Source organism: Brassica rapa, chromosome A03 (genome assembly GCF_000309985.2).
Source record: "Brassica rapa cultivar Chiifu-401-42 chromosome A03, CAAS_Brap_v3.01, whole genome shotgun sequence".
Lineage (NCBI taxonomy): Eukaryota > Viridiplantae > Streptophyta > Magnoliopsida > Brassicales > Brassicaceae > Brassica > Brassica rapa.
Window position 1 is genome coordinate 28,816,256 of NC_024797.2, and position 11,443 is coordinate 28,827,698.

An 11,443-nucleotide genomic window follows, 5' to 3' on the forward strand; every position below is an offset into this window, starting at 1 on the left:
TCGGAAGAATGTTAATTTGGAGGTACTAATCATGTTTAACTTGCTAGATAAGCATGTTCCTTAATCATTCTTTAAGTACACAACCATGTTACATGCATTTATCTTCTTTCACATGGCAAACTAAATCACAACAACAACTATACTTGTGAACAACAACATTTAACACTACCTCAACATAATTTCATTTTTTCAACTCAAACTATTCTCTCAAGAATCCACCTTTGTTTATTACGTTTAGTTGATTGAAAAAGTATTATTTTAGTGAATTCTTCTATATATGTATTTATATACAGAATCCATATGTTGAACATACTTTTAAATTAATTGTTCATTTTAAATGAAATATCTAAGGCAATGATTATTAGTCAATACTGATTTTCTTTTGGTCGAAATTATTAGTCAATCAATACTGAATAGTCATGACTCATGATTCATCAATATTAATCTTAAAGATTCTAATTATGGGTCTTAGCTATCTAATTGGTATGTACAAATCTGAATGCAATTAAGAAGATATCAAAGGATGAAATGTTTTCGATTTAAGATCTTAGAATTAAATGAATGTGGATAACTACCAGAAACATAGTATATAAAAGTTATCCAATTGTTCGGACTATATTATATATAAACAGTTAAAATCGTCATTCGTCAAAGCCATTTGGCTCGAGTCCTTCATATTTACCAGATTACCCCTACTGTCACCAAAGGGGACCGATCCCTCTAAGTTTATCCAGAGGGTAATATCGTAATTTCGAAATAACCAATCTCCCGATCAAAAACAGCAAACCAACGAAGGCGCGGTTCGTCTCGATCCCGTCCACTCATGGCTGCTGCTGCTACAGGAACGTCGTTTGATTTTGATTTCAATTTCAATTTTCGAGCTCTTCACGTACTCATTTGATCGATTCAATCTCTCATAGGTCCCTGTTTTTGGGGGAGAGTATTTGGAACTCTGTAATTTTGGATTCCGAAGGTAACGAGGTTTTGGTTATCTCATCTTCTATCTCCTGAAGTGTGATCCGGGTTCTAGTGTTAAGTTTCTGTTGGTTTCTATACTTATTGAAGATGATTGACTTCGTCTTATCAAGTTCATATGATTTTTTTTATTCAGTTGTTGTGATTGAGTTTGCTTTGATTACTTTGGTTATTTCTAGTTTGTTGTGGCAATGAAGTTTGAAAATTAGTTGAAACCATATGTTTGAAGTTGAGGCATTTTAGTTTCATGATTAGTCGGCAATGCAGATAAGCTGTGATGATTAAATGTGGTTGATGATTCAGGTGCACCGTCTAAATAATTCTGACAGCTGAGAATTTTAGCATATATGTGCTGCAACTCCCCACGCTTGTCATGTGCCACTGCGTGTACAGTGTTTATAAATAAAACAGTGGACTTGAAGGGAATGTCAGCACCTGGGAAGTTTGATTATTCTTCTGGTGGGCCAGATAGGACTACTTTATACAGGTCCAACTTAGCTGCTGCACAGATGGAGAGATCTGGTACCTTTCGCGAGACGATTGAACATCCTGTTTCATCTTCGAGGAGCACTTCACCATTAGCACAAACCGACGTTACGAATTTCTTTCAGTGTTTGCGTTTTAATCCTAAGGTGGTTGCCGCGGATCACAAGTCTATTCGTCACGGTGACTTTAAGCGCCATGTGAATATTGCGCTTGGGATTCAAGGAGATGAATCTCCTCCAAGCACTACATCTCCTATACCAGAAGAGATTAAAAGACTGAAGGCTGGTCTACGCGAAAACAATGTGAAGGCCAGGTAGTTTATCATGATAAGCTGATAAATCCTGTTCGGAGTTCTGTTTACCTAACTGGGGGTTTCTGCTGTTGCAGGGAACGTGTCAAAATTTTCAACGAAGCTTCCTCTGTTTTTAACAAGTTTTTTCCTACCGTACCTACAAAGAAAAGGTCTCGACCAGAAGGGTTTTCCAGTGACCGCTTGGCTTTAGGGCCTGGTTTAGGTAAAATGGGATTTCAAGGTCAGACTCTGCCTGGCTGTTTTGAGTTTGACGAGCAAAATGTGGACCAACGACCTAAAAGTGGTCCAATAAATAAGCGTACACGTACTTCCATGGTAATTCCTGATTTTTGTTTGACAAGATATGCTTTGGTGTATTATCCTTGTGGAGCTGTTTTCACCAAATATAGTGGCTCACATGTCTATTGAACAGACCTTTTGTGTCATGATGTAGTCTTCATCTGAGAATATATAATTGTAAGTAGCAAATAATTGTATAGAAACTTCATCGTCTAAGGTAATTGTGCTTCCAGTATTCAATGTATATGAAATGACATATTCAAGCCAGAAATATACAGAGATTACCCTGTTAGAGTTTCTGAATTGCTTTTTCTTTTTTTCTTTGCTTATTGTGTTCTGACCTTATAAAGTATTTTTCATACCGCAGGATGTTGTTTTTAATTTTGGATTCTAAATAAGAAAAGCACCTGGCAGTTATTATTAATTCATATTACTTTTAACTGATTGGTAAGTTCAAATTCAAAATATTTTAATTTTGCTATTATGTGATTCAGATGGATGTTCGAAGTAATGCTATTGTTCGAGCTGCTGTCATTCATTTCTCTGCCGTCTGTCAGTGAAGGTTATTGTGACTCTCTTTTATTGGTCATTCAGTTGATTAATGTTTCTGTGTGAATTACTCGTGTAGGCATGGGGCAGTAAACGGGGTGGTTCCATATGGAAGATCTGATAGCCTTTCTCGGCAGACAGGCTTGGCAGGGTCCAGGGATTCAGATCACAATTCGTTGTACAATGAGAAGAGAGAACGAGCTATCAACAAGTATGTGTTAACAAACTTACAATCTAACTACACCTGCCAATGTTTCGCTAGATCACATTCATCAATTTTTCTTTCCTGTATTATTTCTGATGTTCTTGTTCTTTTCAGGTCAAATATTCACGATGAATCCAATTCTTCAAGCCCAAAAATAAATGTTACAGTTCGTGGTCCAAGATCAGGATCAGGGCTTCCGCCGAAACTTTCTCCGGTTGTCCATAACACTCCTTCTCCAAGTAATTGGGATATTTCTGGCTGTACAAACAAACCTCCATTGTTGTCTGGGGTTCCTAGTCGCAAGCGTATGACATCAAATCGCTCTTCATCACCACCTGTCACTCAATGGGCCAGTCAAAGACCACAAAAGATATCCCGTGTTGCAAGGAGAACGAGCTTGGTCCCATTTGTTTCAAGCAATGACGACATTCCTTCATCAGACAACATGTCAGATGTTGGTTGTAGTGAAACAAGTTTTGGATTTCCTAGACGCTCGCCATCAGCTTCTCCTCGAATGAGATTAAAAGGTGTGAATAGCTTGTCTACAACAGCGTTATCAGGAAGTGAAGAATTTAGCCCCCCTGAGATCAAATCTAAAGACAAAGGAAAGCAATCTGATGAGGTCGATGTGAAAGCTACTCTGAACGTTCGTAAGCTCTCCGTCACTGGTTTACAATCGAGAAAAAACAAGCTTGTCTCTGGAGAAGAGCTTGGGGATGGAGTGAGGAGACAAGGAAGGACAGGCCGTGGCTTTGGTTCAACAAGGTCTGTAAACCCAATGGGAGTTATGAGACATGGAACAACAAAACAACTTCGGAGTGCAAGAAATAGCTCTGACAAGAATGAAAGGTAGAGAACTCTGCTTCAAGTACCTTTAAGTGGGTTTCATGAGGCTTATCTCCTAGTTTTTAACGCTCTCTGCAGCAGGGCAGGTCGTCCACCCACTAGGAAGCTCTCTGACCGCAAAGCTTACAAACGTCAGAGAAATACATCGACAAACGCTACAACACTAGATTTTCTTGGTCAGTTCCATTAATCAGATTTGTTCTTTCGCAGGATTGCTGTTTCTTCTTTCTTTTTCATGAATATTTTTATTTTCATTGTTGTCTCAGATGATGGGCATGAAGAGCTACTAGCTGCTGTTAACTCCGCTATTAACTTTGGTAAGTAATTCTTTGGTTTCTCGTGTATGTTTATTTTTTTCTTTCTAGATTTTCTTTTCTGGATTCATTCGTTTGGTTCTTTGATGCAGCTCAGAATTTTTCTAGCCCTTTCTGGAAGCAAATGGAGCGCTATTTTTTTCTTTATATCTGATGCACATATTAATTTCGTGAAACAGCTGGTAATTCGTTTTCCTGCATTTCATACAATAGAGGTTTTACACTTGAGACCTCATAGTTTTGTAGGATGTGACAGATCATTTATATATGTTTCTAAGCGCATACGTAGCACTCGAATCGGCGTATTACCTGATCTAATGATGTATTGCATATTTGGCCTTTGAAATGTCATAACCGTTTTCTCTTTCAGGGTGACTTTTCCTCCATGAGTACTACACCAGTTGGGACATCTTCAGACTTGGATGGTCGTGAAAAATTTCCCGAGGGACTTACAACCAGTAGAGTGGATTCTAAAGCTTCGCACCTTTATCAGAGATCGATATCAGCTCTGATTTCAGAGGATTCAGCCAGTGTAAATGAAGATTTACAATTTGATGGATTTGGAGCCGATGCTGAGTCAGAATTCAGTGCTTTGAATCATGTGGAGTTCAATGGTTATAGAAGTGATAAACTGGAACTTGATGATCTAGAAGATGATGGATCTGTTATCCCGCTCAAGGGTGTTGATAGCTCACCCCACAATGTTAATGGTAGATTTACAGATCACTCATCCATCGACTTCGCAGACATTCAGTATGAAACTTTGGGGATAGATGAGAAGATATATTTGGAAGCTCAATCTATTGGCATTTGCTTGGAACCTATGGTATACTTCCCTGGATCTGGACTCAGTTTTCTATAGTTCCTAGCTGATTGATGTGTTGTCGTTGTGTTTTCTTGCAGCGTAATATCTCAAACGTGGAGGATGAAGGAATAGTTGACGAGATCAAAACGTTAGAGGAGGCTGTCTACGAGGTGGTATGTTTTATCACGCGTTCTTATCTTCCTTTTTTAACAAAATGTGTTGGCAAATTATGATTATTTTTCGATTTTGATTTACCTTTACTACTACTGTGTTCTCAAGATAGCTAACTTTGCGACGTTGTCTATCTTAAAACTTAAGGGTTTCAAGAAGAAAGAGATGTTGAATCGGTTACTAACGCCTGCCCTAGAAATGAAAGAACTTCAAGAAAAGTATGAATTTGTCTTTCTTCTGCTTTTCTTGCACGCCTTTAATGATTTAAAATGCGATCTGAATTTTTCTGATATAGGGAGTTTGATCGCCTTGGTTATGAAAAACTCATCGAAATGGCATATGAAAAGAGCAAGGTAGGTTATTTTTTGGTTAAATGGTTTATTACAAGGTCATGCTGTGATAATTTTATATGGATTTTGGTTACAGACAAGTCGGCTGCATCACTCCGGTAGTGGAAAGAGTTCAGCTAACAAGATATCAAAGCAGGCCGCGTTTGCTTTCGTGAAACGGACGCTTGGAAGATGTCGACAGTTCGAAGAAACAGGCAAAAGCTGCTTTAGTGAGTCTACATTCAAGAACATCCTCGTTGCCGGGCTTACTCAAATTGAAGATAATCCCACGGACAAGGAAGATACTTTATCAGCTTCAAGTATGTTTTTCTTTTTTCCTTTTTTTGCCTTACCGAACTGTGTACTATGATTTTGAGCCCACAAACTCTTTGTTTTTGTCTCTGGCAGCACCGATGGGATCACAACCAAGCTCATCATTGGCACAGAACAGAGAGAATTATACCGATTCTTCTGAACATACTTTACGGGAAGGGAAAGATGAAACGATGTGGTTAAATAGAACGAAGGAGAGAGAGTTGCTACTTGATGATGTGTGTGGGACACCACTTTCAAGCAGTACAAAAGGGAAGAGAAGTGATAGGGACAAGGATGGAGCTTCATCAGCGAGAGGTGGAGGAACTAACAAGATTGGTCGGCCTGCACTGTCAAATAACGCCAAGGGTGAACGGAAATCGAAAACAAAACCTAAGCAGAAAGCAACTTCCATGTTTTCTTCTCCTTCTGTCAGTATCCTGGAGCAGAACAGAACATCATCGTCCAAACCAACTAATAGCAACAACAGCGAGTATAGTAACTTGGAGACACTGGACGAGACAGAGCCACTTGACCTATCTGGCCTGCAGATACCAGACGGTTTAGGTGGTCCAGATGATTTCGATGCACAAGCAGGAGATCTAAGCTCATGGTTGAACATCGATGATGATGCCTTACAAGATAATGATATAGATCTCCTTGGACTTCAAATACCCATGGATGATCTTTCAGACTTAAAGATGATGGTATAAGCTCCCACCCTCACTGTCTTTATTACTGTACAGCTTCCTCTCCTCTGTTATACCATTAGCGACAAAGAAAGATAAGTAAAAGGAAAAACAAGTTTTGGTCCCCAGAAAGAATAACCACTCACCAGTCACCATCATCATGTAGGAGCTCTTTCTTTCTGTTTCTTATAGGTTGATTACTAGGGATGGTGGTGAGACTTTTTTTGTTTATTGGTGATGGTTGGTGTATTTGGCTCCGGCGATTAAGATAGGTCGGTAGTTAAACGCAAGATAAGAAAGAGTGATAGTAATGTTGTGTAGTGATATATAGAGATAAGTCTCAGGTTTTCTTTTTTCGCTTTTGTAAACCTCAGAATCATTTATTGTTGCCTCTGTACATACATTTTATGTTCCTTAATAAAACTAGATTTTTTAACCGCGGATAAGATATTATATGTATTTCTCAATTCTAAAAAATAATGTATAATATTATATTACATTATTTAAAGAATATAAAATAAGACTACATAACATAAATATATTTTTTAAATTTTCTTTGTGAAAATCATTATGTTGTTTGATTGTTGTATTTGATTCACATATTTGCATAGTTATTTGTGATAGATGAATAACTATATTTTTATTATCAGTAAATAATATATATTTATTATATAATATAATAAAAATAAAATTATTTACTTTTTTAAACAAAGTTGTCTCATGTTGGGGATTCAGTTATAGACATATAATATTCGAAAGAGACATTTTTACAGTTATCAAAATTCTTAACAATCAAGAAACAAATTTGAATATCAAAACAATATCTCATACGATCTCTTTGTGGAATAACTGCTCTGAAAAAATTGAATTTATACATCAAAAAGGACTGGAAATGATGTGCAGGTGTGTTATCTAAGTCAGCTTTACAAAGTACTACTATTCATAGTTCATAAATCATTTAAGTCCATCATTTCTTAAACATTTTGAAATAACAGATGCTAATTAATAATAAACTTTTGGCTGGCAAAAAAAAAATCAAAATTTTCTAATTATCGCTTAAATATTTTATTAATATTGTCCAAGAAGCTTTCAATTGATATCATAGTTTAATTTTTTGTTAATTTTAGAGTTTTTTGTATTTAAGATTTTTTTTCATATTAAGCTTATATTTCTTTCACATAATATATATATGTCATACAAATTACCATCAAATCAGTTTTACTTATTTATTATTTTGTTTTTAATGAAAATACACTTTTTAAATCATTTAATTTAAAATAAAATTATATATTAATTTGTTGTATTCTAACAATTTGATTGATTTAATTAATTTGCTTTGGTGGATAACTTAAAAAGTTTTCATATGAATCGGAGAAAGCAAGCTTATGTTGTTATATTATATTTATTTGTGTATATGGAATCTATATATAATGCTAGTGTAATAAAGAAAGAACATTATTTTTTTGTAACTTCAAAAAGATACATTATTACAATTTGAAATTATTCAAAATTGAATAAAATGGTAATTAAATAAATATAATTGTTTTTTTTATCTTGTTTAGTTGGATTCTCATGAAAAAAAATCGATAGGTTAAACAAATGTTTCAAAATTTGTTGTGTTATTGTTTTGTCTATAAATTACAAAATTTATTGAATTTATATATTTAATTATTGCACCTTTAAATAATATTTTATTAAGACATTAGAGAACTATGTTTTGAGTTGTTTTGTCAAAATTGTACAAAAATCTATGCTTTTTCATATTTGTCACGAAAATTTATATGTTAAACTTACTTTTACAAAACTCTTAACTTTGTCACAAAAACAAAAATCTATGCTTTTTCATATTTGTCTATGCTTTTTTAGATCACTATTTTTTTTTACAAAACAAAGTATCGGAGTCTTGAAAGTTGAATCTATATTATTGTAAATATACATAAGAGTTTGTGATTACATATTTAGTGATTCTTGTATATGTGTTCAAGAAAGTTTCAATGGCTTAGTGGTATCTGCACTATATTTATGTTATACTAACCCGGGTTTGATCCTTGTCTTTGCATTGTTTTTTCATTTTTTACAAAAAAATAAATGAGATGACGTGGTAACTTTGGACTTTCTGATTGGACGATTTTTTGTGCCTACGTGGACACTCTAAGAGGAGCTTATATCCCCTTTTAGTATAGTATAGATGAGATGTACTTTCTTATGTACAAGGTAAGACAGGAATTTTTTTTATTACTATCGTTTTCTGCATTCTCCAAGAGGCAATCTAGTTAAAAAGGATTCTAGAACTTTTATTACAGAACTGAGAAAGAGTACACAAGCAAACGGTCTAAAAAGTTCCAAAAAGAAAAGAAAAGGGTCTGCTTCTTCTTATGACCTAAGTGTCTGACTTCCTAAGCAACTCTCGAGAACATCCATGGCATCATTACAAACTATAATCAGACTAGGACTTAAGCAAAAAAAAGGTACAACCATAGATTGATAGCTTTGAGTCATCGCACACAATTTTAAGGGTGGACACAAGCCGAGTACTTGGTATTTTCGGTAATTTAGTACTCGGCTTGGCTTGTACAAGTATTAAAATTTTGGACTTGTGCTTGGTTTGTTAAAAACGAGTACTTAAAGTTTCAAGTACTTGCGAAAAATTGATGGACTTAGTAGTTACTTGCCTTGTTTTATTACTTGTTACTTGTAAATTATTTACAAATTATTTGATAATTATTGGTAAATTATTTGATAATTAGTTGAAATTTAAAAGTAAATAAATTTATTATATATAAATAATATGTCTTTGTTTTTATTTTGTCATTTTTCCTGTTTTAGTCATTCGTAAATAGATTAAATTAAAAAAGAAAAATTCCAAAATTCTTATATAAATATATCATTTATGTTTGATTCACTTATAAAAATTGAAATATAAACGAGTTGTTTTACTATAATTTAGGAAAATGTATTTTTGTTCAACTAAAAAATGAATAATAAACCAAATAATTAATTTTATTTTATGATTTTGTATTTGTATGTATCCGCAAGTAGTTTAAATAGACTACTTGATACACATCTTGGTCAAAACAAGTATTCGACTTTAAAGATCAAGTACCAACCACCAAGTAGTGAACATAGATAAGTAACAAGTAATTGTAACTACTCATAAAATACATAAATTTTAATTAACTAATGAAATATATACTAAGTATTTAATAAACCAAATAATATATAACAAATAATTGAATAAGTAAAGGATAACAAGTAATAAACCAAGTAACAAACCAAGTAGCTAAAAATTAAAATGAACTTGATACTTGACTTGTACTTGCGAGTAATAAAATCTGCTTACTTGTTAGTCGATTTGATTGGAGCAAGTACTTGTTTTTTCAAACCAAACCAAGTCAAGTAGCGAGTACAAACCGAGTATCAAGCATTTGTGCCCAGCCCTAGCACACATAGCCAAAGTTGCGGGCGCAACTCCGGATCCTTCCCTCATTATCATCTCTCCTGTTAATCCGGTAAGGGAGCTGAGTCCCAGAAGACTCATACACTAATGTGCGAGAGCGAGACATTGACTAATGAAACACTACGATCTACTCCAATCTGCATAATCTCAATTCACTACAGTCGTAGTTATCTGAATAAGAAATTACCATACACTAAGGTGTAAACAAAAATGAAAACAAAAACTACCAATAATAATTAATGCATATATAAGTTAGCTTATGATTTCACTTGTAAGTGAAAACAAAAGGATAAAGACAGTCTCAAAGAACAGAAAACAGCATGTTCATAGCAAAAGAAAAAACTCATACCATCTGTAACAGACATCATCAAACTGACGCAGCAACACAGTCAAACCATACATATGATTCGACAGGAAAGGTAAGCAGATCAACACACTCAACCTTGCCCCACACCTCACGTCCATTGCATGATCTTGATTCTAAAGAAATCTTGGCATACCAAATTTTACTATTTCGTTTGATACTAGAACTGCTAACACTGGGCGGATACGGATCCCACATAACTAAAAGTTGGCCACCACAGGCCAGGCCACCAGTCCAAACTTACTCCCAGTTTCTAAACCTCTTGTAGGGTGCTCACGCAGTTCCTCCAAACCCTTGATCCCGCTCCACTCTATACCCTCATTCTCAAAGCCAGACCACATTAAGTGCCCTGAACCAGTGCAACCGCATATTATATCCCCGCCAATCTTACCCCAAATCTGTACGGGGCCCGATACGAAACTTGAGTTCTCTTTTAGAAGTTTCCATGTACCATTTTTTGGCTCGTAAGTGTATTCCTTCTCATCTTCCGCTAAGTAAAATTTCCCTTTGAACACATTAACTATATAACATTTACTATTATTTTTGCGTAAGTGATTAGGTAACTCGTCCTCATCATCAGCGCCAGGACCAGGCAAAGCTGTCCAAGCCTGAGTTTTTACGTCAAATATCTCAATCCAGTTGGCATAGTACTTGTCGATATCGCAACCTCCCATCACATATATTTTCTCGTCGAGTAAAACTGTCTGCGCATTTTCTCTAGCCACGGTCATGTTAGGGGCATCACGCCAAGTGTGATTCCGACAATCGAAGATTCGAACTGAGGAAGACGGTTCCTTATTGTAGGATCCACCGATTATGTAGATTTCCGGACCAACCGTTTTGATGTAACTTAGTTCGGGAAAATTAGAATCAGTAGAAGAGTAGGAAGGTATAGGAACAACCGACATTACACTTGAGTCCCGTTTAAAACTAATCTTTCCTTTCCTACGTTTGGTTCGGTTTTGATTATTAGGTTTCGTCCGAAGACTAAACCAGCTCGCACATGGGTGACCGGGCAACTTTAACCAGATATAGAGGCATGTTTCATTGGATCCTATTTGAGATCGCGCCTTGTAGATATCCATAGATGATAAGAGAGAGTGGAATCTCTTTGAGACAAGAGAGAGCGATGGGTACTTCCATCTCGAGACACGAGCAAGAATGTTTTCTATGATTTCGTCCGGTAGTGATGAAAACATCGACGGTAGCTCATCAGGAACCGTCTTCTTCTTCTTTTTGGTTGGTTCAACCTCGTCGGAGATCATGATATATTTATATATATATTATAGGGTTTTTTTTTTGTCAATGAAAAATTCAGAAGTGTTGCGTCCAAAAGGATGTGATAACAA

General features: G+C 35.4%; 1 protein-coding gene and 1 pseudogene across 1 annotated transcript; one reads left to right on the plus strand and one right to left on the minus strand.

Moving 5' to 3' along the window:
- The first annotated feature begins 207 nt into the window (after positions 1-207).
- LOC103862150 lies at positions 208-6,691 on the plus strand (annotated as a pseudogene).
- A 3,603-nt stretch (positions 6,692-10,294) lies between these two features.
- On the minus strand, positions 10,295-11,359 carry LOC103861910 (F-box/kelch-repeat protein At5g39560-like). Its single transcript, XM_033287438.1, has one exon. The coding sequence runs from the start codon at positions 11,357-11,359 to the stop codon at positions 10,295-10,297; it is 1,065 nt and encodes a 354-aa protein (XP_033143329.1).
- Between the last annotated feature and the right edge of the window lie 84 nt (positions 11,360-11,443).

Bases quoted from the DNA above. Each gene is read 5' to 3' on its own strand.
- LOC103861910 (XM_033287438.1), bottom strand. From the start codon at position 11,359: ATGATCTCCGACGAGGTTGAACCAACCAAAAAGAAGAAGAAGACGGTT.